The 27,461-nt window shown below is 39.8% G+C and overlaps 1 protein-coding gene across 1 annotated transcript; it reads right to left on the bottom strand.

Annotated features, from left to right (window-relative positions):
• Nucleotides 1–21,340: 21,340 nt before the first annotated feature.
• LOC106561195 (gonadotropin-releasing hormone II receptor) lies at nt 21,341–26,192 on the bottom strand. Its single transcript, XM_014124885.2, has 3 exons — nt 25,574–26,192; nt 22,340–22,544; nt 21,341–22,147 (listed from the first exon to the last, which is right to left on the bottom strand). The coding sequence occupies exons 1-3, from the start codon at nt 26,123–26,125 to the stop codon at nt 21,627–21,629; spliced, it is 1,278 nt and encodes a 425-aa protein (XP_013980360.2). The 5' UTR covers nt 26,126–26,192; the 3' UTR covers nt 21,341–21,626.
• Nucleotides 26,193–27,461: the final 1,269 nt, after the last annotated feature.

The following is a 27,461-nucleotide window of genomic DNA, read 5'->3' as shown; positions in this document are numbered from 1 at the left end:
TGGCCCCCCGTGGGAAACGAACCCACAACCCTGGTGTTGCAAACACCATGCTCTACCAACTGAGCTCCACCAACGCCACGTTGCACCACAGACCGTCCAGGAGTTGGCGGATGCTTTAGTCCAGGTCTGGGAGGAGATCCCTCAGGAGACCATCCGCCACCTCATCAGGAGCATGCCCAGGCGTTGTAGGGAGGTCATACAGGCACGTGGAGGCCACACACACTACTGAGCCTCATTTTGACTTGTTTTAAGGACATTACATCAAAGTTGGATCAGCCTGTAGTGTGGTTTTCCACTTTAATTTTGAGTGTGACTCCAAATCCAGACCTCCATGGGTTGATAAATTGGATTTCCATTGATTATTTTTGTGTGATTTTGTTGTCAGCACATTCAACTATGTAAAGAAAAAAGTATTTAATAAGATTATTTCATTCATTCAGATCTATGATGTGTTATTTTAGTGTTCCCTTTATTTTTTTGAGCAGTGTATATATATATATATATATAAAACTCTTCATTTCACTTCACCAATTTGGACTATTTTGTGTTTGTCCATTACATGAAATCCAAATAAAAATCAATTTAAATTACAGGTTGTAATGCAACAAAATACGAAAAACTCCAAGGGGGTGTGGGGGTGTGAATACTTGTGCAAGGCACTGTACATCGACTATGTTGCCCCTCTGCAATCTGGCAGTCAGGCAGACAGACGGAGAGAGATAGAGAGCAAAGCATAGGCTATTTAAATGCCTTAGTCAGCAGGCTGGATAACTACTGTACTCCTTCCCTTTGTTCCCTCATCCATCCTTCCGTCCAAGCTAGAAGATTCCTGCAAAAAAAGAGAATCAAGAATTGAAAAAGGCATTTGAGAGGTGTAATGTTAGAATGAGTGTTGAGAGAGAGCAGGGATGGGCAAAATGTATCCTATTGTCAAATACAAAATTTGGGGGTCAATGTTTCAAGAATTAGGCTAGCTTACTTTCTCACATACACTCACTCACCCCCCCCTTTTTGCCCTCAGAACAGCCTCAATTCGTTGCGGCATGGACTCTACAGGGTTTCGAAAGCATTCCACAGGGATGCTGGCCCATGTTGACTCCAATGCTTTCCACAGTTGTGTCAAGTTGGCTGGATGCCCTTTGGTTGATGGACCATTCTTGATATACACAGGAAATTGTTCAGTGTGAAAAACCCAGCAGCACTGCAGTTCTTGACACAAACCGGTGCGCCTGGCACCTACTACCATATCCTGTACTAATTATATATGTGTATTCATGTACCATATCTCTAATGACTATAACAAGAGAGTGAAAAAGCAGGGAGATGGGATTTGTTCTTTCCTTCCTTTCCTTCTTTCTTTCCTCATTTTCTCTCTCTCACCCACACACATCTAGCATGACACAATGTTGACATCATGAAAATCTTTGCTATAAGTTGTTTTACTCGCTCTGATGCTTTCTCTGGTGAGATACATTCAGCCTCAAATTGAAGGAACATTTTTAAACACAGTGAGACAAAAGATAAACTTTTTTTCTTGGTCAATTTTTGGGGGAAGTCTGGCTTCTCATGGCCATGAATACACGCCACTGGGCACATATCAATATATAGTCTAGTAAGCAATTAATTCTAAAACAGAGAAATATAGAAATAGATGCAAACAATAGAATTGCCATGGAAACGTGTGTGGGAAAGGCCCATGGGGAAAAGATCCTGAGTCTCCTCATTGCCCCCCAGTAAAATGTGCCTACATTTAGGCTTTTGTTATGTGTTTTTCACAGCACAGTATGTCAAGGGAAAAAACAGAGTATAATGCTTGTATGGATGTCAACCCCAACACATGTTCATGTCATCATTACCAATCAACTGCATTACAGTTAAAAAGGACTTTGACTACGACCACCGATTTCTGTTGGCTAGCTATGCTAACCAACTTATACGAACGGGAGTTAGCATATACAGTTGAAGTCGGAAGTTTACATACACCTTAGCCAAATACATTTAAACTCAGTTTTTCACAATTCCTGACATTTAATCCTACTACAAGTTCCCTGTCTTAGGTCAGTTAGGATCACCACTTTATTTTAAGAATGTGAAATGTCAGAATAACAGTAGAGAGAAGGATTTATTTCAGCTTTTATTCCTTTCATCACATTCCCAGTGGGTCAGAAGTTAACTTACACTCAATTAGTATTTGGTAGCATTGCCTTTAAATTGTTTAACTTGGGTCAAACATTTCGGGTAGCCTTCCACAAGCTTCCCGCAATAAGTTGGGTGAATGTTGGCCCATTCCTCCTGACAGAGCTGGTGTAACTGAGTCAGGTTTGTAGGCCTCCTTGCTCGCACACGCTTTTTCAGTTCTGCCCACAAATTTTCAATCATATTGAGGTCAGGGCTTTGTGATGGCCACTCCAATACCTTGACTTTGTTGTCCTTAAGTCATCTTGCCACAACTTTGGAAGTATGCTTGGGGTCATTGTCCATTTGGAAGACCCATTTGCGACCAAACTTTAACTTCCTGACTGATGTCTTGAGATGTTGCTTGCCGACTTGCCAAAACTATAGTCTGTTAACAAGAAATGTGTGGAGTGGTTGAAAAACGAGTTTTAATGACTCCAATCCTAAGTGTATGTAAACTTCCGACTTCAACTGTATGTATGTATGTGCGCCTTTGAGTTTAGGCTCCACAAGAGTGTCTCAAGTTGATAGTAATTGCATCCTAATGTATTATTTACAGGTTTACAAATATTCTGATTTAACTCCTAAACTCCTCTTATCAAAATGACAGGAGATATCACACCAGTCAAGAACAATACATAGAGGAAAAACATTTTTTTTTGCCCCCATGCCATTTATCACATGAAGAGCATCTCAAACAGACTCCCCTATAGCCCCTTCAGCTCTCTGCTGAACCTTTAGATTTCCATATGAGGTCTCAAGTGATTGCTCTTCCCACTGTGCCATGTTGCAGACACTCAGGGAATACAGAAGGTCAGCGTACACAGAGACAAATGGATTGTTCATCATATTCTTGGATGTGCTCTCTTTCATAAAAGATTATTGTCTACAGATTGCACATGAAGCAAACAGGTGGAAGAAACAGTGAGTGGTTGGAAAGACAGTGTTCATTATGTGAGTCACCGTTCCCTCGGTATGACTACATAGAAGCCCCATTTTTCCTGATCTTGTCCACATTCTGATTGTGCCCACATTTTTGTAGACGATTGAAAGACACATTGTGAACTGATTTTAAATCAGATCTTTTAAGTATAAACGGGCAAGATCAGGACAATATCAAAACGAAAGACACACGTTAGGGGAATGTATAAACGGGGCTAGAGTACTGTAGATGTCCTGTCACTCACTTCTCATTTATTGAGAGCTCTGTAATATTGTTTGAGAAGAGACTGATCCTTTTCTTTGTAATTCATCCCTGTGTGGATACAGTTTATCCCACCTCCCATACTGTACATCCAACGAAGAACAGTAGTACTAGAACAGGGCATTACACATATAGCACAAAACATTCAACAAGGCAACATGATAGAATAGCAACTGTAGCATTAAACAAACATGATGAAGAAAAAAAACAACAGAAAAGAGAACAATTAGAATCTGATTCACTCAGATTCTAATCTTACATCACCAATAGCTCAAAACTGACAAGCAAATTTAAAGAAAACCTTCACTGCTCCACAAAGAGATGTAATTATAATTTCCCCAGGGCAGTTGTATCGATTAATTCTGTATTAGTGACAGGCTTTCCCAGAACATTATTATATTCATAATAAGATATCGATCAAGCTGAACTATTAATTAACTATCATTCCAGTCTAGACGGAGGCTTTCTGTGAAAGCAGATAATAAAATGGAATTTAAATTGTCACAGCTGGATTCAATCATAACAGACATTGGTTTTGATAATCATGTCCTTTTGCACCTTTTTGTGTTCTCAGGCGAAAATGGAGTCAAAGAATCCTTTTGATACTGTTGACATACTATATGACTAATTATCGTCACACCCTGATCTGTTTCACCTGTCTTGATTCTTGTCCCCATCATCCCCAGTGTATTTATACCTATGTTCTCTGTTTGTCTTTTGCCAATTCGTTTTGTTCGTCAAGCCTACCAGCGGTTTTCCCCTTGCTTCTGTCTTTTTCTAGTTTTCCTGATTTTGACCATTCTGCCTGCCCTGAGCCTGTCTGCTATTCTGTATCTTGTCACACACCCTGGATTATTGACCTCTGCCTGCCCTGACCCAGAGACTCTGCCGTTCTGTACCTTAAGGACTCTGATCTGGATTACTGACCTCTGGCTGCCCTTGACCTGTCGTTTTGCCTGCCCCGTTCTTGTAATAAACTTTTGTTACTTCGACACTGTCTGCATCGGTGTCTTCTCCTGAAACGTGATACTAATTGAGGTTACAAGAGGTCACCTATCTATGCAGAGGTCTTATGACAGTAAACTTGTCAATGTATTGTGACGTGGTATCTACGTGGTAAATATATTGGATATGAAAAAAGTATTCAACGTACACTGTTTTGAGGGTGACATTTCAACCACAGGATTATGTCATCCCGGTAACCAAATTTCAACATAAACCAATCTTGTATAAGATATGTTGAATGTGTACCTTTTGAAACGCCAGATCTTCAACGTTATATATATATTTAAAAAAAATCTAAAACAAAATAGGCTAGACAGCACCTCCTAGAGAGTTCATCTATCTACAGCTATACATTTTGTCTCCCATCCAGGGTTTTAACCAAGCCCAGCTTAGCTTCGATATTTGTCACTGACTACTACCAATGTGCTATCATGAGAATGATTATTGAAAGATCTCTTACTAACTAAATAGATTAACTTTTGCTATCGAAGTCATTCCAAAGGTTAGGTTTAACAGAACAAATGAAAAATGCAACCATCTGGGTTTGGCGGATGCCAGGAGAATGCTACCAGCTCCAATGCATAGTTCCAACTGTAAAGTTTGGTGGAGGAGGTATAATGGCCTGGGGCTGTTTTTCATGGTTCAGGCTAGGCTCCTTCGTTCCAGTGTCGGGAAAACTTAACTTAACTTAACTCCATAGGATATATTGACATTCTAGACGATTCTGTGCTACCAACTTTGTGGCAACAGTTTGAAGAAGGCCCTATCCTGTTTCAGCATGACAATGCCCCATGCACAAAGCGCGGTCCATACAGAAATGGTTTGTCGAGATCTGTGTGGAAGAACTTGACTGGCATGCACAGAGCCCTGACCTCATCTCCATCGAACACCTTTGGGATGAATGGGAACGCTGACTGCAAACCAGGCCTAATCGCCCAGCATCAGTGCCTGACCTCACTAATGCTCTTATGGCTGAATGGAAGCAAGCCCCCGCAGCAATGTTCCAACATCTAGTAGAAAGCCTTCCCAGAAGAGTGGAAGCTGTTATCGCAGCAAAGGGCTGACCAATTCCATATTAACTTAGATTTTTGGTTGAGATGGAGATGTGAATCCAACATATCAATTATTAATTTGTAGAGAAACTGGAATTAAAGACAGACTAAGTCAGTGGCACAGATGGAACTATCCAAGCAGAAGATACTTTTGGTGATGTAGTGTATGTGGACACCTGCTTGTCGAACATCTCATTCGGGACACTGATCCAGTAGAGGTTAAGGAATAGGTCTAAATACTTTAAATGCACTTAAAATAAAAGTTTGATTTGGTTTAGTCCTATTGATATGGAGATGTGAATCCAACATATCAATTATTAGTTTGTAGACAAACTAGAATTAAAGCCAGACTAAGTCAGTGGCACAAAATGTACGTCTCCTTCAAATGTTGATATTTGGTTGCGTTGAAAACTTGCCACTGGCGCCCTGTGCTCTTCACAGATGAAAGCAGGTTCACACTGAGCATGTGACAGACGTGACAGAGTCTGGAGACGCCGTGGAGAACGTTCTGCTGCCTGCAACATCCTCCAGCATGACCGGTTTGGCGGTGGGTCAGTCATGGTGTGGGGTGGCATTTCTTTGGGGGGCCGCACAGCCCTCCATGTGATCGCCAGAGGTAGCCTGACTGCCATTAGGTACCGAGATGAGATCCTCAGACCCCTTGTGAGACCATATGCTGGTGCGGTTGGCCCTGGGTTCCTCCTAATGCAAGACAATGCTAGACCTCATGTGGCTGGAGTGTGTCAGCAGTTCCTGCAAGAGGAAGGCATTGATGCTATGGACTGGCCCGCCCGTTCCCCAGACCTGAATCCAATTGAGCACATCTGGGACATCATGTCTCGCTCCATCCACCAACGCCACGTTGCACCACAGACTGTCCAGGAGTTGGCGGATGCTTTAGTCCAGGTCTGGGAGGAGATCCCTCAGGAGACCATCCGCCACCTCATCAGGAGCATGCCCAGGCATTGTAGGGAGGTCATACAGGCACGTGGAGGCCACACACACTACTGAGCCTCATTTTGACATGTTTTAAGGACATTACATCAAAGTTGGATCAGCCTGTAGTGTGGTTTTCCACTTTAATTTTGAGTGTGACTCCAATTCCAGACGTCCATGGGTTGATAAATTGGATTTCCATTGATTATTTTTGTGTGATTTTTGTTGTCAGCACATTCAACTATGTAAAGAAAAAAGTATTTAATAAGATTATTTCTTTCATTCAGATCTAGGATGTGTTGTTTAAGTGTTCCCTTTATTTTTTTGAGCAGTATATATATACCCAAAAAAGTACAGTGTCCTCAAATGTAGGCCATGCAGGCTGTCACCTTGGTCAGTGACTTGTGTCACTCAACAGTGCTGCAGACTGGGAAGCAGATGCAGCCATATTAATGAGGTTGTCGTTTGATGCAAATAGAAGAACATATACCTGCTGAAGGCCACTGACGAGCAATATCGTATGGGCCTGTCATTTCTGCTTATTGGTTAGAGCCTGTAAGTAAGCATTTCACATTTCACCTGTTGTATTCGTCGCACGTGACAAATAAACTTTGATTTGATTTGAAAATAGTTAATGAATGTGTTTGGTTTTCTATTAACACAGAGAATTATACTTGCTGTTAATATTCGAAACAACCTCAGTCTCACTCGAACAGCCTTTATAAATGAATACATAGTGGTCTATAGAAAGTGTAACCAAACATTGTTTTTCCATATAGTTACCTTTGTCAGAATGTGATTCCTCTTCTGGGAAATAAACAATTGGTGAGCAGTAGCTTAGCAGGAGATTTGCCATTTAGCCAGACAGTGTGTGAGTAATGCACCGGAGATGGAGAAGAGATTCATCAAATATTACTCCATTATCTATGCATCTAGGATATTACTGTCCAAAATAAGATCACATGATTGATCAGGCCAGAGACTGTTTTGTTTAGAAGATAATCTGCACAGTCTGATAATGAACACAATTTAACTGTATGTATTAGCAGGCTCACATATTATAGTACTAATTACTTAGGATGAATTCGGCCCCATAAATAATTTAGGAGATGCTAAGTATGCATTAATACAATTAACACAACTTTATTGAAATAATGTAAAAGTCACAAACATACACATCTTGCTTTTAACTTAACTACTATTGCAATCATGCACACACATTGCTTTCCCCTTAACTTATTTTTTTCTTTGAACACAAGCAAACACTTCAGAGAAAAAACATACAACTGAATATTAGTAAACAAATTGTCTTCTGGGGTTTTCTGCAACATTTTCTGGTACCAGTAAATTCAACATTAAAGTATCTGTTTGTCTTCTACTGTAACATCTACTGAATGTGACCATCAATTTATTACACAACAACAACATAATATACTCTTTTTTTAAATGACAAAACAAATAAACCAACCAACCAATCACATTTTACAGTTTGGTCGTCTTCAAACACACTATGCAGTGATTTCCCTGTGGCACTGGACATAACTTCCATAAATAACACATCCCCAAAGAACCAACCAAGACTATACATATTGTAAGGTACAATCACACTTCACTATGCCCAACCACTTCAATTATAAAGGCTATTAGGGTGGAATACAATATATACTGGACCACAACATTCATCTGATCATAGAGGAAAATGGCAATCTTTTTGAATTCACATAAAGCTGTTCTTCACATTGCACAATGAAAACTATGAAGCCACCCATGGAGTCCACACATTGAACATCTAGATGTCCTCGAGCTGAATTTGCATCCATTTACATTTATGATGTTCCATGTCCATATGTAATGTTTGCCTGCAAAATTAACTTAACTTGAACCAAGAGGAATTAATTTATAGGCTTCCTCCTCGGCACATCTTGACGAATTGGATATATCCATGGAAAATAGTTTTTCCTGGTATGCTTGGTTATTATGCCTCTTTTAAATGAAAAACATGTTACCTGGACAAGTCAAAAGACAACTCCACGGGAGTACTATTGTTTGAAGTAATATGCAGATAAGCATCTTATGATTTACACCAGGGTTCACCAATTACATTCAGCCGTGTGTTGATTTTTCCTTGAGCGGGTTGGTTGGGGGGTCGGCACATAGTTCTAAATAATTTGGACACTGCAAATTGACCGCAATAATCACAAACAGATATAGTATTTGACAAAAACTTTTTCAAAACTTGAGTACATTGGGAATTTTAAAGCTTGATTTCAGTGGGATACGATCACATATGCCTCTCTACTACTTGGGAACAGATTTCCTACATTAAAATCAGTCAATCATGTCCAACAAAGAAAATAATTAAAAGGGGGAGGGGGCTCATTAATATATACATTCCAAATAATGATCCATGCTTCTTTGAAAATACAGTTGAAGTTGGAAGTTTACATACACCTTAGCCAAATACATTTAAACTCTGTTTTTTTCACAATTCCTGACATTTAATCCAAGTAAAAATTCCCTGTCTTAGGTCAGTTAGGATCACCACTTTATTTTAAGAATGTGAAATGTCAGAATAATACTAGAGAGAATGATTTATTTCAGCTTTTATTTCTTTCATCACATTCCCAGTGGGTCAGAAGTTAACATACACTCAATTAGTATTTGGTAGCATTGCCTTTAAATTGTTTAACTTGGGTCAAACATTTCGGGTAGCCTTCCGCAAGCTTCCCACAATAAGTTGGGTGAATGTTGGCCCATTCCTCCTGACAGAGCTGGTGTAACTGAGTCAGGTTTGTAGGCCTCCTTGCTCGCACACGCTTTTTTAGTTCTGCCCACAAATTTTCTATAGGATTGAGGTCAGGGCTTTGTGATGGCCACTCCAATACCTTGACTTTGTTGGTACCAGTAAATTCAACATTAAAGTATCTGTTTGTCTTCTACTGTAACATCTACTGAATGTGACCATCAATTTATTACACAACAACAACATAATATACTCTTTTTTTAAATGACAAAACAAATAAACCAACCAACCAATCACATTTTACAGTTTGGTCGTCTTCACACTATGCAGTGATTTCCCTGTGGCACTGCCACAACTTTGGAAGTATGCTTGGGGTCATTGTCCATTTGGAAGACCCATTTGTGACCAAGCTATAACTTCCTGACTGATGTCTTGAGATGTTGCTTCAATATATCCACATAGTTTTTCTGCCTCATGATGCCATCTATTTTGTGAAGTGAATCCGCCCCACCTGCAGCAAAGCACCCCCACAGCACACCCACAACATGATGCTGGTGTTCTTTGGCTTGCAAGCTTCCCCCTTTTTCCTCCAAACTTAACCTGTTTAGGATAAGGGGCAGTATTTTCACGGCCGGATAAAAAACGTACCCGATTTAATCTGTTTATTACTCCTGCCCAGAAACTAGAATATGCATATAATTAGTAGATGTGGATAGAAAACACCCTAAAGTTTCTAAAACTGTTTGAATGGTGTCTGTGAGTATAACAGAACTCATATGGCTGGCCAAAACCTGAGAAGATTCCATACAGGAAGTGCCCTCTCTGACCATTTCTTGTCCTTCTATTGCCTCTTTATGGAAAATAGAGGATCTCTGCTGTAACGTGACATTTTCTAAGGCTCCCATAGGCTCTCAGAAGGCGCCAGAACGGGGAATGATGACTCTGCAGTCCCTGGGCGAAAAACAGTAGGGGTTTTGGAAAGTGGTCGATCTGAGAACAATGAAACGGGTGCGCGCGTGCATGCGAAGACTCCATTTTCTATTTTCAGAGTTTGAACGAAAACAAGGTCTCCCGGTCAGAATATTATCGCTATTTTACGAGAAAAATCACATAAAAATTGATTTTAAACAGCGTTTGACATGCTTCGAAGTACGGTAATGGAATATTTTGAATTTTTTTGTCACGATACACGCCGGCGCGTCACCCTTCGGATAGTGTCTTGAACGCAAGAACAAAACGCCGCTATTTGGATATAACTATGGATTATTTGGAACCAAAACAACATTGGGTGTTGAAGTAGAAGTCCTGGGAGTGCATTCTGACGAAGAACAGCAAATGTAATCCAATTTTTCTTATAGTAAATCTGAGTTTGGTGAGTGCCAAACTTGGTGGGTGTCAAAATAGCTAGCCATGATGGCCGGGCTATCTACTCAGAATATTGCAAAATGTGCTTTCACCGAAAAGCTATTTTAAAATCGGACACCGCGATTGCATAAAGGAGTTCTGTATCTATAATTCTTAAAATAATTATGTTTTTTTGTGAACGTTTATCGTGAGTAATTTAGTAAATTCACCGGAAGTTTTCGGTGGGTATGCTAGTTCTGAACAAAACATGCTAATGTAAAAAGCTGTTTTTTGATATAAATATGAACTTGATTGAACAAAACATGCATGTATTGTATAACATAATGTCCTAGGAGTGTCATCTGATGAAGATCATCAAAGGTTAGTGCTGCATTTAGCTGTGGTTTTGGTTTTTGTGACATTATATGCTAGCTTGAAAAATGGGTGTCTGATTATTTCTGGCTGGGTACTCTCCTGACATAATATAATGTTTTGCTTTCTTTGTAAAGCCTTTTTGAAATCGGACAATGTGGTTAGATAAAGGAGAGTCTTGTCTTTAAAATGGTGTAAAATAGTCATATGTTTGAAAAATTGAAGTTTTGAGATTTTTATGGAGTTTGTAATTCACGCCACGCTCTATCATTGGATATTGGCGAGGCGTTCCGCTAGTGGAACATCTAGATGTAAGAGGATAACAATGGTCATTATGACCAAACAGTTCTATTTTTGTTTCATCAGACCAGAGGACATTTCTCAAAAAGTGCAAACTTTGTCCTCATGTGCAGTTGCAAACCATAGTCTGGCTTTTTTATGGCGGTTTAGGAGCAGTGGCTTCTTCCTTGCTGAGCAGCCTTTCAGGTTATGTCGATAGAGGACTCATTTTACTGTGGATATAGATACTTTTGTACCTGTTTCTTCCAGCATCTTCACAAGGTCCTTTGCTGTTGTTCTGGGATTGATTTGCACTTTTCACACAAAAGTGAGTTCATCTCAAAGAGACAGAACACGTTTCCTTCCTGAGCGGTATGACGGCTGCGTGGTCCCATGGTGTTTATACTTGCGTACTATTGTTTGTACAGATGAACGTGGTACCTTCAAGCGTTTGGAAATTGCTCCCAAGGATGAACCAGACTTGTGGAGGTCTACAATTCTTTTTCTGAGGTCTTGGCTGATTTTTGTATGACGTTCACATGATGTCAAGCAAAGAGGCACTGAGTTTGAAGGTAGGCCTTGAAATACATCCACAGGTACATCTCCAATTGACTCAAATGATGTCAATTAGCCTATCAGAAGCTTCTAAAGCCATGACATAATTGTCTGGAATTTTGCAAGCTGTTTAAAGGCACAGTCAACTTAGTGTATGTAAACTTCTGACCCAGTGGAATTGTGATACAGTTAATTATAACTGAAATAATCTGTCTGTAAACAATTGTTGGAAAAATTACCTGTCTCATGCACAAAGCAGATGTCCTAACCGACTTGCCAAAACAATAGTTGGTTAACAAGAAATTTGTGGAGTGGTTGAAAAACAAGTTTTAATGACTCCAACCTAAGTTTATGTAAACTTCCAACTTCAACTGTATATATATATAATAATTTATCAAACCTACAAGCAATACAATACTCTATTATTATGGTGGGAGATTATAATACTGTTTTAAATACCTCAATGGACCGTAAAGGAAATCACAGTACAAACTATCACCCTCATACGCTTAAGGAAATCACAAATGTCCTGGATATATTGGAACTAGTGGATATATGAAGGCTTAAATATCCTGACCTAGTGAGATATACATGGCGGAGGCTCAATCAAGCTAGTCGTCTTGACTACTTCTTATGTCATTCTCGCTGGCACCAAAAGGGGAAAAAAAGATAAGAAGTTAGAGGAAAAACAAAAAGAAATGGAGGAACTTATTTAAGAAAGATCAAGTGTAATATATTATAAAAAAATAAAGCAAACTGTATGGATTATGTCACATATTATTCACCAAACAATATTTTGAAAGTGGAAGCAAAGTACCATAAGCATATGTTTTCGTTTCAGTCTCCTCCATCTCCACTAACCGAAGATATTTGTATGGATTTTTTTCTATGAATAATGTAAAATTAACAGATGTACAGAAAGACTCATGTTAAAGCCTTTAAGTCCAGGATAAGTCTAGGGTTGGATGGCATACCAGTGGGGTATACCAAAATTTGGTAGATTATCAGATACTCAACAAGAAGGTCTGATTACATTATTACTGAAACTGATCCAAGTGGTAAATATAAAGATCCGGTCCATTAAAAAAAACTGGAGGCCTCTTAAACTTCAGTGTTGTGGTGCAAAAATTCTAGAAAAATGCATTGCACATAGAATTAAAAAGGTATTGTTGTATATTATTCAGACGATACATTGGAGATAATATAAGACAAGTACTGGAATCAATAGAATACTATGAAATCTGGAAAACCAGGTCTGGTATTCATAGCTGACTTTGAAAAGGCTTTTGATAAAGTATGACAGGAATTTATATATTAATGCCTGGAATATACCGATTTTGGAGAATATCTTATACATTGGGTTAAAGTTATGTATAGTAACCCTAGGCGTAAAATAGTAAATAATGGCTACTTCTCAGAAAGTATTAAACTGTTAAGAGGAGTAAAACAAGGTGGTCCACTATTGGCATATCTATTTATTATGGCCATCGGAATGTTCGCTTTTAAAATCAGATCCAACAATAATATCAAGAGGTTAGAAATCAAGGGCATAAACATAAAGGTGGCATTGTATGCTGATGATTCATGTGTTCTTTTAAATCCACAATTTGGATCCCTTCACAGACTCATAGAGGATCTTGAGACTTTTTCTAACCTCTCTGGATTACAACCAAATCATGATAAATGTAATATATTACGTATTGGATGACAAAAAAATACAACTTTCACATTACCATATAGTTTACCAATAAAATGTTCTGACGGTGATGTGGACATTCTCGGTAAACATATCCCGAAATAAAGAAATTATTTTACTACAATAGAGTTTAATAAAGTTAGCAAAAATAGATTTTTCTACCATGGAAACAAAAATACCTGTCTATTTGTGGAAAAATCACCCTGATTAACTCTTTAGTCATATCCCAGTTCACTTATTTGCTTATGGTCTTGCCTACACCTAGTGACCTATATTTTTTAAAATTATATGAGCAAAAGAAAATTCCATTTTATTTGTAACGGCATGCCAGATAAAATGTAATGGGCCTATGTATATAATTAATATAAATTCAGAGGGCAGAAATGATTAAATATTAAAGCATTAGCCCTCTCACTAAAGGCGTCAGTCATACAAAAGTTAAATTTAAATCCAAACTGGTTCTCTAGCAGATTAGTAAGAATGTCTCACCCCATGTTCAGGAATGGCCTTTTTTACTTTATTCAGAATACAACCTCTGACTTTCAGTTATTTGAAAATGAAAAAATCTCCAAAATATAGCAAGTTTTAAAACAAGCCATAGAAAGTTGGTTGCAATTTCAGTTTAATCCACCAGAAAAGACAGAATAAATAATACAACAAATATTGTGGTTAAACTCAAATATAATACTTACAAATATATATATATAAAAAAGTATAATCTTTGTAAATTATATCATAAATAGGACTGGTGGAGTTGTCACACATGCAGCTAACAAAAATATATGGAAATGTCTGCTCTACCCAAAATTACAACCAACTAATTGCAGCATTACTGCAAAAATGAGAGGCAAGTGGGAGGGGGAAAATTACGGAACTTGTTTGTTGGCCCTGTATTAAAGACCAAAATAGGTTAAGGTCACAGTTATGAAAACTTAGGACACTAAAGAGGCCTTTCTACTGACTCTGAAAAACACCAAAAGAAAGATACCAAGGGTCCCTGCTCATCAATGACATTATTCCATTTCTGTTAATCACATGTCTGTGGAACTTGTTTTATGTATCACTTGTTGAATCTTATTATGTTCATACAAATATTCACACATGTTACGTTTGCTGAAAATAAACACAGCTGACAGGGAGAGGGCGTTTATTTTTTTGCTGAGTTTATATATGGGGGATACAACCATCCCAGGTCTGCAGACTTTGCTGCGAAGAGACAGAATCGTAAGATAATTTGTTTTGGTACTGTCCATCCGGAGCTTGTTTTTGGTCGCAGGTCCAGGAATGGTTGAAGAAATGCAACATTTGCAGAATAGCACTACTGGTTGATTTGAAAAGTCATAGCCGATCAATAATATAATAATAATCTTAGCAAAAATATTTATCTTTAATTTACAATCTTTAGAAACTATAAGAATAGAAAGGTTCAAAACATTTGTGAAACATCACAGTAAATGTGTATATAGTATGTATAAGCTGGAAGTAGAAGACTAAGTGTTGTTGTCCAATAGTTCACTCCAATTAGGGGAGGGGTGATAAGGTTATGGGTTAATATATTTAAAGCAAAGTGTTTATATACAGTACCAGTCAAATATTTGGACACACCTACTCGTTCAAGGGTTTTTTCTTATTATTACTATTTTCTACATTGTAGATTAATAGTGAAGACATCAAAACTATGAAATAACACATATTGAATCATGTAGTAACGAAAAAGTGTTAAACAACTCAAAATATATTTTAGATTCTTCAAAGTAGACACCCTTTGCCTTGATGACAGCTTTGCACACTCTTCGCATTCTCTCAACCAGCTTCACCTGGAATGCTTTTTCAAAAGTTTTGAAGGAGTTCCCACATATGCTGAGCACTTGTTGGCTGCTTTTCCTTAACTCTGCAGTCCAACTCATCCCAAACCTTTTCAATTGGGTTGAGGTCGGGTGATTGTGGAGGCCTAGGTCATCTGATGCAGCACTCCATCAGTCTCCTTGGTCAAATAGCCCTTCCACAGCATGCAGGTGTGTTTTGGATCATTGTCCTGTTGAAAAACAAATATAGTCCCACTAAGCGGAAACCAGATGGGATGGCATATCGCTGCAGAAATCTGTGGTAGCCATGCTGGTTAAAACCTCTTAGGGCTAGGGGGCAGTATTTTCACGGCCGGATGAAAAACGTACCCAATTTAAACAGGTTACTACTCTGGCCCAGAAAATAGAATATGCATATTAGTAGTCGATTTGGATAGAAAACCCTCTGAAGTTTCTAAAACTGTTTGAATGGTGTCTGTGAGTATAACAGAACTCATATGGCAGGCAAAAACCTGAGAGAAATTGAACCAGAAAGTGGAAGAAATGAGAATTGTAGTTCTTCTTTTGAATCCCTTGAGAAACTACAGTGACATAGGGTTCACGTTGCACTTCCTAAGGCTTCCATTGGCTGTAACAATCTTTAGAAACTGGTTTCATCTGTCTCCTGTTACCGGGCAGAAAATTGTGGCTCAGTCAATCAGTGGCCAGTCTGAGGACAGGTGTTTCGTGACGCGCATGCACGCGAGCTCGCTGTTCGTTCTTTTTCTTCTGGGATGAATACCTATTGTCCGGTTGGAAAATTATCGCAATTTTACGTAAAAAATACCCTAAAGATTGATTGTAAACATCGTTTCACATGTTTCTACAATCGGTAATGGAACTTTTGAACTTTTCGTCTATGGATTTGCGCCCACGCCTCATGGCATTGTAATAGTGTTCTGGATGGGCCAACAAAATGGAGGTATTTGGACATAAATGATGGACTTTGCAGAACAAATGAACATTTCTTGTGGAAGTGGGAGTCCTTCCGAGTGCATTCCGCCGAAGATCAGCAAAGGTAAGAAAACATTTAGAACATATTTTAGAGATTTGTCGACGCCGTGGTTGTAGGCTAACTGTATAGCTTAGCATTGAAGGCTAAGTTCTGTACTCAGAATATTGAACAATGTGCTTTCTCCATAAAGTTATTTTGAAATCTGACAAAGCGGTTGCATAAAGGAGTAGATTATCTATAATTCTTTAAATAATTGTTATAAATTTTGTCAACGTTTATGATGAGTATTTCTGTAAATTGATGTGCCCATTCACCGGATGTTATGGTGAGAATACATTTTCTGAATGTCACGCGCCAATGTAAAATGGGGTTTTTGGATATAAATATGAACTTGGTCGAACAAAAAATACATGTATTGTCTAACATGATGTCCTAGGAGTGTCATCTGATGAAGATTGTCAAAGGTTAGTGCTTAATTTTAGCTGTATATCTGGTTTTGTGACGGCTATCCGTGCTTGGAAAACGGCAGTGTTTTTTTTTTGCTAAGGTGCTATCCTAAAATAATCTAATGTTTTGCTTTCACCGTAAAGCCTTTTTGAAATCGGACAATGTGGTTGGATTAACGAGAAGATTACCTTTAAAATGCCGTATAATACTTGAATTTAAATGTTGAGATTTTTGTGTTTTGAATTTCGCGCCGTGCTATTTCACTGGTTGTTGTCTAACCAATCCCGTTAATGGGTTTTTATCTCGAAGGGGTCCTCAAGAGGTTAAGTGTGCCTTGAATTCTAAATAAATCACAGACAGCAAACCCCAACCATCACACCTCCGCCTCAATGTTTCACAGTGGGAACCACACAGAGATCATCCATTCACCTACTATGCATCTCACAAGACACAGCGGTTGGAAACAAAAATGTTTGGACTCATCAGACCAAAGGACAGATTTTGACCAGTCTAATGTCTAGAGGTCGACCGATTAATCGGAATGGACGATTAATTAGGGCCGATTTCAAGTTTTCATAACAATTTTTTTTTTTTTTCACCTTTATTTAACTAGGCAAGTCATTTAAGAACACATTCTTATTTTCAATGACGGCCTAGGAACGGTGGGTTAACTGCCTTGTTCAGGGGCAGAATGACAGCTTTGTACCTTGTCAGCTCTAACCACCTGCTTTACATTGCACTCCACGAGGAGCCTGCCTGTTACGCGAATGCAGTAAGAAGCCAAGGTAAGTTGCTAGCTAGAATTAAACTTATCTTTTAAAAAACAATCAATTAATCATAATCACTAGTTAACTACACATGGTTGATGACATTACTAGTTTATCTAGCCTGTCCTGCGTTGCATATAATCGCTTAGGTACACGTTGCTCCAACTTGTACCTAACCATAAACATCAATGCCTTTCTTAAAATCAATACACAAGTATATATTTTTAAACCTGCATATTTAGTTAATATTGCCTGCTAACATGAATTTCTTTTAACTAGGGAAAATGTGTCACTTCTCTTGCAACAGAGTCAGGGTATATGCAGCAGTTTGGGCTATCTGGCTCGTTGCGAACTGTGAAGACTATTTCTTCCTAACAAAGACAGCTGACTTCGCCAAACGGGGGATGATTTAACAAAAGCGCATTTGCGAAAAAAGCACAATCGTTGCACGACTGTACCTAACCATAAACATCAATGCCTTTCTTAAAATCAATACACAGAAGTATATATTTTTAAACCTGCATATTTAGCTAAAAGAAATCCAGGTTAGCAGGCAATATTAACCAGGTGAAATTGTGTCACTTCTCTTGCGTTCATTGCACGCAGAGTCAGGGTATATGCAACAGTTTGGGCCGCCTGGCTCGTTGCGAAATAATTTGCCAGAATTTTACGTAATTATGACATAACATTGAAGGTTGTGCAATGTATCAGGAATATTTAGACTTAGGGATGCCACCCATTAGATAAAATACGTAACGGTTCCGTATTTCACTGAAAGGAAAAACGTTTTGTTTTCGAAATGATAGTTTCCAGATTCGACCATATTAATGACCTAAGGCTCGTATTTCTGTGTGTTTATTATATTATAATTAAGTCTATGATTTGATAGAGCAGTCTGACTGAGCGGTGGTAGGCAGCGGCAGGCTCGTAAGCATTCATTCAAACAGCACTTTCGTACGTTTTGCCAGCAGCTCTTCACTGTGCTTCAAGCATTGCGCTGTTTATGAATTCAAGCCTATCAACTCCCATGATTAGGCTGGTGTAACCGATGTGAAATGGCTAGCTAGTTAGCGGGGTGCGCGCTAATAGCGTTTCAAACGTCACTCGCTCTGAGACTTGGAGTAGTTGTTCCCCTTATGCTGCTTCTAGGGTGGCTGTTGTCGATGTGTTCCTGGTTCGAGCCCAGGTAGGAGCAAGGAGAGGGACGGAAGCTATACTGTTACACTGGCAATACTAAAGTGCCTATAAGAACATCCAATAGTCAAAGGTATATGAAATACAAATCGTATAGAGAGAAATAGTCCTATAATTCCTATAATAACTGCAACCTAAAACTTCTTACCTGGGAATATTGAAGACTCATGTTAAAAGGAACCACCAGCTTTCATATGTTCTCATGTTCTGAGCAAGGAACTTAAACGTTAGCTTTCTTACATGGCACATATTGCACTTTTACTTTCTTCTCCAACACTTTGTTTTTGCATTATTTAAACCAAATTGAACATGTTTCATTATTTATTTGAGGCTAAATTGATTTTATTGATGTATTATATTAAGTTAAATAAGTGTTCATTCAGTATTGTTGTAACTGTCATTATTACAAATAAAAAATAATTTAAAAAGACATTGCCCGATTAATCGGTATCGGTTTTTCGGGGCCTCCAATAATCGGTATCGGCGTGGGAAAAATCATAATCGGTTGACCTCTACTAATGTCCATTGTTTATGTTTCTTGGCCCAAGCAAGCCTCTTCTTCTTATTGGTGTCCTTTAGTAGTGGTTTCTTTGCAGCAATTCAACCATGAAGGCCTGATTCACGCAGTCTCCTCTGAACAGTTGATGTTGAGATGTGTCTGTTACTTGAACTCTGAAGCATTTATTTGGGCTGCAATTTCTGAGGCTGGTAACTCTAATGAACTTATCCTCAGAGGCAGAGGTAACTCTAGGTCTTCCTTTCAAGTGGCGGTCCTCATGAGAGCCAGTTTCATCATAGCGCTTGATGGATTTTGCGACCACACTTGAAGAAGTTCTTGAAATGTTATGGATTGACTGACCTTCATGTCTTAAAGTAATGATGAACTGGAATATCTATTTGCTTATTTGAGCTGTTCTTGCCATAATATGGACTTGGTCTTTACCAAATACGGCTATCTTCTGTATACCACCCCTACCTTGTCACAACACAACTGATTGGCTCAAACGCATTAAGGAGGAAAGAAATTACACAAATTAACTTTTAAAAAGGCACACCTGTAAATTGAAAAGCATTCCAGGAGACTACCTCATGAAGCTGGTTGAGAGAATGCCAAGAGTGTGCAAAGATGTTATCATGGCAACGGGTGGCTACTTTGAAGAATGTAAAATATAAATATTTTGATTTGTTTAACAGTTTTTTGGTTACCACATGATTCAATGTTTTTTTTCATAATTTTGATGTCTTCACTACAATGTAGAAAATTGTAAAAATTAAGAAAAACCCTTGAATGAGTAGGTGTCCAAACTTTTGACTGGTACTGTAATATATACAGTGCATTCAGAAAGTATTCAGACTCCTTGACTTTTTCTACATTATGTTACATTACAGCCTTATTCTAACATTTATTCTATTGTTATTTTCCCTCATCAATCTACACACAATACCTCATAATTACAAAGCAAATAAGGTTTTTAGAAATGTTGGCAAATGTATAAAATATATTTACATAAGCATTCAGGCCCATTATTCAGTACTTCGAAACACCTTTGGCAGCGATTACAGCCTCGAGTCTTCTTGGGTATGACGCTACAAGCTTGGCACACCTGTATTTGGGGAGTTTCTCCCATTTTTCTCTGCAGATACTCTCAAGCTCTGTCAGGTTGGATGGGGAGCATTGCTGCACAGCTATTTTCAGGTCTCTCCAGAGATGTTTGATCGGGTTCAAGTCCAGGCTCTGGCTGTGCCACTCAAGGACATTGAGACTTGTCCTGAAGCCACTTCTGCATTGTCTTGGCTGTGTACTTAGGGTCATTGTCCTGTTGGAAGGTGAACCTTTGCCCCAGTCTGAGGTCCTGAGCACTCTAGAGCAGGTTTTCATCAAGGATCTCTCTGTACTTTGAGCCTTTCATCTTTCCCTCAATCCTGACTAGTCTCCCAGTCCCTGAAAAACATCCCCACAGCATGATGCTTCCACCCGCATGCTTTACCATAGGGATGGTGGCAGGTTTCCTCCAGACGTGACGCTTGGCATTCAGGCCAAAGTGTTCAATCTTGGTTTCATCAGACCAGAGAATCTTGTTTCTCATGGTCTGAGAGTGTTTAGGTGCCTTTTGGTCAACTCCAAGTGGGCTGTCATGTCCGTCTGGCCACTCTACCATAAAGGCATGATTGGTGGAGTGCTACAGAGATCCTTGTCCATCTGGAAGGTTCTCCCATCTCAACAGAGGAACTCTCTGACCAAGGTCCTTCTCCCCCGATTGCTCAGTTTGGCCAGGCGGCCAGCTCTAGGAAGAGTCTTGGTGGATTCAAAGTTCTTCCATTTAAGAATGATGGAGGCCAATGTGTTCTTGGGGACCTTCAATGCTGCAGAAATTTTCCGGTACCCTTCCCCAGAACAGGGCCTCGACAAAATCCTGTCTCGGAGCTCTACCGACAATTCCTTCGACCTTATGGCTTGGTTTCTGCTCTGACATGCACTGTCAACTGTGGAACCTTATATAGACAGGTGTGTGCCTTTCTAAATCATGTCCAATCAATTGAATTTACCACAGGTGGTCTCCAATCAAGTTGTAGAAACATCAAGGATGATCAATGGAAACAGGATGCACCTGAGCTCAATTTCGAGTCTCATAGCAAAAGGTCTAAATACTTATGTAAATAAGGTATTTCTGTTTTACATTTTTTATAAATTTGCTAAAAATGTCTAACCTGTTTTCGCTTTGTTATTATGGGGTATTGTGTGTAGATTGATGAAGAAAATGTCAAATTTAATAAATTTTAGAATACTGCCGTAGCATAACATAATGTGGAAACAGTCAAGTGGTCTGAATACTTTTTAAATGCACTGTGTATATATCACCTGCCAGCCAAATACGCACAACTATTGGGGAAACCATGATTTACACTGTAAACCCCGTCTGGCTGAATGTGACAATTAATCCAATCTGATTTCTTGCAGCACAACAATGAGTTTTTCAAAGTATTAATTGTGAGCCAGCAGATGTAGGTATGAAGATTAAGGTAAGCAATGTTCTTTAGTAGGACGTATTCTAATCCCTCATATAGTGCTTTCAGGACTGGTCGGACCTGGGTCACCTTCTCCACTGCTATGAACTGTGAGGTAGTTGCTATAGCGGCAGGTTTTCTTGACCTGTTCCTCCTCTGCCATCTGGCCAGTGATGGACGTCTGGCCTTGCTGGGTAAGCCGTGTCAGGCGGAAGGGGGAGCGCCTGAAAGAGCCGGTCAGGGTAGTGTTGTTCTCTGACTCACGGCTGAACGTGGCTGTGCTCCGACAGTAGCGCTTCAGGCCATGGCGGAAATGGATGGTGAACAGGCCGTAAGTTATTGGGTCCAAACAGGCATTGAAGAGGCCAAAAATAAAGAGCATATGAGTCAAAGAATGTGAGACCGTCTCATCCATATCGTCAGGGAAGAACCAGTACCACAGTCCCAACAGGTAGTAAGGGGTCCAGCAGACGATGAAGGAAGTCACGATAACAATGCTCATCTTCAAAGTCCTCATCCGTGCTTTTGGAATGTTGTTGTGAGAGCGTCGGAGATGTATCTCCTTAGAAGACACTGAAACAAGGCAATAAACACTTGCTCATAATCTTAGCATCTAACACAAAATTTGACAATAAGTCTCAATTACCTTTATCTTCAAAGACACAGTGCTCTTTGTAACCCACTCATGAACAACTGTATACTACACCTACCACTACTGCCACTAGTGGTACTACAATTGATGGTAAAATATGTAATTTGACCTACTGTTTCCGTGGGTCATGCGGCTGGATATCTCTACCAGGATACGTGTGTAACAGAAGATCATGATGATCAGCGGCAGCAGGAAAAGACAAGCAAAGGTGAACATGTTGTACAGGGTTTCCTGCCAGTGTTGGACAAAGCTCCCATGGGTAGTGCACTGGGTAAACTTCTCTGGAACCGTGATGGTCACACTGTGGAATATCAGCATCTGCATGACAACACAAAAGAAACAGACTTTAACTATAACAGAATGTCTTTAACAATAATTATATGGCCTGGCTTCAGTGTTGTACTACATAAAATAGTAGTGTTTCATGCAACAGAAGCTCAATCCTGCCTAGTCTGCAGTCAATGTGAGTAATACACTGCAGATGTCATTCAATTTGCAATGGAATTAGGTGAAAAGAGCCAAGTGTTGAATGCTTGAAATGAATTATGAAAAAGTAATAATTGCAAGGCAAGGTCTTCTTTTAGTGATACAATTTTTTTGAAGCCTATGTAGTTGGATGGCTTTTATTCGCAGCAATGTATAATTGCTGTCATAATCATGAGTCAGTCAATTATGTAGGGCAGGCCCTCCTCATCAGTTATCAATCACATTTAAAAAGGTTACTCTTAAACCATGGACAATAGTGACTGCAACGCCTGTACTGTAATTCCCTTCAGGAAAGTGTTTATGAGTTTTGTTCTAAGTTATTGCTACAATCATTAGGTTTATAATTGCCGTAAAAATCAAGTCAGTCATGTCCATTTGCTATACATATATTTGAATAAGTTAAATACAGGATCCTCTTCAAATTGCTCATGCTCACCTACAAAGCACTCAATGGACTGGTGCCCACATACTGTACCTTACTGACCTCCTGTATCCCAACCCTCCCACCTGTTCACTGCGCTCCTCACACACTGGCCTCCTCACCATTCCTCTCACCAGGCTCCGCTCTATCGGAAACCAGGCTTTTAGCAGTGCAGCTCCCCAACTCTGGAACTCCCTCCCTCTCCATGTCAGAACCTCACAATCCATACACATATTCTAGTCCACACTAAAGACACACCTCTTCACACAGGCTTAGCTTTTATCCACTGTCTAGTTCACTTCCCTGGTTAGTGTGTCATCATGTCCAGGTGTTCTCCACAGTTAGTCTGTCATCATGTTTAGTGTTCTCCACGGTTAGTCTGTCATCATGTTTCGTGTTCTCCACGGTTAGTCTGTCATCATGTTTAGTGTTCTCCACGGTTAGTGTGTCATCATGTCCAGGTGTTCTCCACGGTTAGTCTGTCATCATGTTTAGTGTTCTCCAAGGTTAGTCTGTCATCATGTTTAGTGTTCTCCACGGTTAGTCTGTCATCATGTTTAGTGTTTTCCACGGTTATTCTGTCATCATGTTTAGTGTTCTCCACGGTTAGTCTGTCATCATGTTTAGTGTTCTCCACAGTTAGTCTGTCATCATGTTTAGTGTTCTCCACGGTTAGTCTGTCATCATGTTTAGTGTTTTCCACGGTTATTCTGTCATCATGTTTAGTGTTCTCCACGGTTATTCTGTCATCATGTTTAGTGTTTTCCACGGCTATTCTTTCATGTTTGGTGTACTTTATATGAAGTGCATTAGACCCCTTGACTTCATCCACATTTTGCTACATTACAGCCTTGTTCTAAAATGGATTAAATTCATTATGTTCCTCATCAATCTACACACAATACCCCATAATGACAAAGTGAAAATAGGTGTTCAGAAATGTTTGCAAATAAAACATTTTACCTGTGGTAAATTCAATTGATTGGACATGATTTGGAAAGGCACACACATCTGTCTATATAAAGGTCACATAGTTGACAGTGCATGTCAGAGCAAAAACCAAGCCATGAGGTCGAAGGAATTGTCAGTAGAGCTCCGAGAAAGGATTGTGTCGAGGCACAGATTTGGGGAAGGGTAGCAAAACATGTCTGCAGCATTGAAGGTCCCCAAGAACATAGTGGCCTCCATCATTCTTAAATGGAAGAAGTTTGGAACCAAAGACTCTTCATAGCGCTGGCTGTCCGGCCAAACTGAGCGATCAGAGGAGAAGAGCCTTGGTCGGACAGGTGACCAAGAACCCAATGGTAACTCTGACAGAGCTCCAGAGTTCCTCTGTGGAGATGAGAGAACCTTCCAGAAGGACAACCATCTCTGCAGCCCTCCACCGATCAGGCCTTTATGGTAGAGTGGCCAGACGGAAGCCACTCCTTGGTAAAAGGCACATGACAGCCCGCTTGGAGTTTGCCAAAAGGCACGTACAGACTCTCAGACCATGAGAAACAAGATTAGCTGGTCTGATGAAACCAAGATTGAACACTTTGAACTGAATGCCAAGTGTCACATCTGGAAGAAACTTGCCACCATCCCTACGGTGAAGCATGGTGATGGCAGCATCATGCTGTGGGGATGTTTTTCAGCGGCAGGGACTGGGAGACTAGTCAGGATCGAGGGAAAGATGAACGGAGCAAAGTACAGAGATATCCTTGATGAAAACTTTTTCCAGAGCACTCAGGACCTCAGACTGGGGCGAAGTTTCACCTTCCAACAGGACAATGACCCTACGTACACAGGTCTCAATGTCCTTGAGTGGCCCAGCCAGAGCCCAGACATGAACCTGGTCGAACATCTCTGAAGAGACCTGAAAATAGCTGTGCAGTGACACTCCCCATCCAACCTGAGAGAGCTTGAGAGGATCTGCAGAGAAGAATGGGAGAAACTCCCCAAATACAGGTGTGCCAAGCTTGTAGCGTCATACCCAAGAAGACTCAAGGCTGTAATCGCTGCCAAAAGGTGCTTCAACAAAATACTGAGTAAAGGGTCTGAATACTTATGTAAATTAGATTTCCATTTTTTATTTATGTGCAAACATTTCTAAAAACCTGTTTATGCTTTGTCATTACTGGGCATTGTGTGTACATTGATGAGGGAAAACATGATTTAATCCCTTTCAGAATAAGGCTGTCACGTAACAAAATGTGGAAAAAGTCAAGGGGTCTGAATACTTTCCGAATGCACTGTATTTACTTATTTTACTGGGATTTTATTCCTTTTATCCAGCTGATTTTCCTGAATGTAAAGTGACTCTGGGTTTCATGAAAACAGATTAAAATAAAATGTATTATTACAATAAAGCTGTTACAGGGTTGTTATGTCCTCCGATGTATATTTTGATAATTGTTGTGGAGAGAAAACATGAAACCTCTCTTAACCAGAGCCTCACCTGGGGAACAGACAGAATCACACTCATCACCCACGCCACAGACAACATTATCTTGCTTCTCTTCTTGGCCTCATTGATCGCCAGTGGGTTGAGGATAGCAGACTGGCGGTCCAAGCTAATGACCACTGTGACAAAAGCACAGGAGTACATGGCAACAAGTTTCATGAACATTAGCAGCCTACAGGCGACGTCTCCTGCCTGCCACTGAACTGTGATATTCCAGACAGCATCAACAGGCATTACGATGAAAGTCACCAGCAGGTCTGCCACAGTTAAGTTAATTATTAATATCCTAACGTGGGACTTGCGCTTTCCGTTGGTATTGGCGGCCCACAGCACAGCGAGGTTACAGACAGCTGACATGGCACACAGAGTGAAAGTAATGATTACTCTGACTTTGGCTGCTGTGGAGAAGGTGGGCAGCTGTAGTGAGTCTCCACTTGCACTCTTATTGCAGATGTGGGTGGGTGCTTCACAGCTGGTGTTCTGGGCTTGTTCCATCATTTGGTAAAACATCGTGATCTCATGTGACATTCTCAAGCTGTCATTCATATCCCACAGGAACACCAGAGCTACAATATCTTCTCTGGTTCTCCAGCAATGTGTTCATATGAACAGGTCACCCTATAAGAATAAATGGTTGGAAAAGAGGGATGTTTAGTATTCAGTTTCTGCACTTGTTGTTAAATACTGATTATACATAGTCAGTTTACTAGCAATTATGCTCTGCACAGACACAATAATACCCTACAGTTATGGTGGATTACTATATGAAAAAGCAGTACATACTCTACACTGATTTACATTAAAATACATACCCTCTCAGATCATGTTCAAATGCTACAATAAAACATTTAAAAAGTGTGGTTAGTGATCTACTACTAATCATCTATGCAGAACACAATGATAATAACTAAAGCAGAACACCGTATATATATATACATACACACACACACACACACACACACACACACACACACACACACACACACACACACACACACACACACACACACAATCTACATTCATCGAAAGCATTCCACAGGGATGCTGGCCCATGTTGACTCCAATGTTTCTCACAGTTGTGTCAAGTTGGCTGGATGTCCTTTGGGTGGTGGACCATTCCAGGGTGTATCACAACTAGCCGTGATTGGGAGTCCCATACAGCGGCGCACAATTGGCCCAGCGTTGTCTGGGTTTGGCCGGTGTAGGCCATCATTGTAAATAAGAATTTGTGCTTAACTGACTTGCCTAGTTAAATAAAGGTTAAATAAAAAATAAAAACACAAGGGAAACTGTTCAGTAAAAAACCCAGCAGCATTGCAGTTCTTGACACAATCCAGTGTGCCTGGCACCTACTACCATACCCCTTTCAAATGCACTTAAATATTTTTGTCTTGTCCATTCACCCTCTCAATGGCACACATACACACTCCAATTGTCTCAAGGCATAGAAACCCTTCTTTAAGCTGACTTCTCTCTTAACAAGTGACATCAATAAGGGATCATAGCTTTAACCTGGATAGTCCAAGTCATGGAAAGAGCTTGCTCAAGGACAAATCGACAGATTGTACTCGAAACAGCGACCTTCCGGTTACTGGCCCAATGCGCTAACCGCTAGGGTACCTGCTGCCCACTGTGTGTGTGTGTGTGTGTGTGTGTGTGTATGTGTATGTGTATGTGTGTGTGTGTGTGTGTGTGTGTATGTGTATGTGTGTGTGTGTGTGTGTGGGGGGGGGGGGTGTAACATTCGTATGATGTAGAATCAATGACATTCTAGAAAACTGAATAGGTTGAGTATGTCAGCATCCGCAGGGGCATCTTATGTTCATCAACTGCAATAAGCATGACCTTCGCCTGAGCAGAAAGCATAGCTATCTTACCTGGT

The sequence above is a fragment of the Salmo salar genome, chromosome ssa10, assembly GCF_905237065.1.
Source record: "Salmo salar chromosome ssa10, Ssal_v3.1, whole genome shotgun sequence".
Taxonomy (NCBI): Eukaryota; Metazoa; Chordata; class Actinopteri; order Salmoniformes; family Salmonidae; genus Salmo; species Salmo salar.
This window is presented reverse-complemented; position numbering and strand designations above follow the sequence as displayed.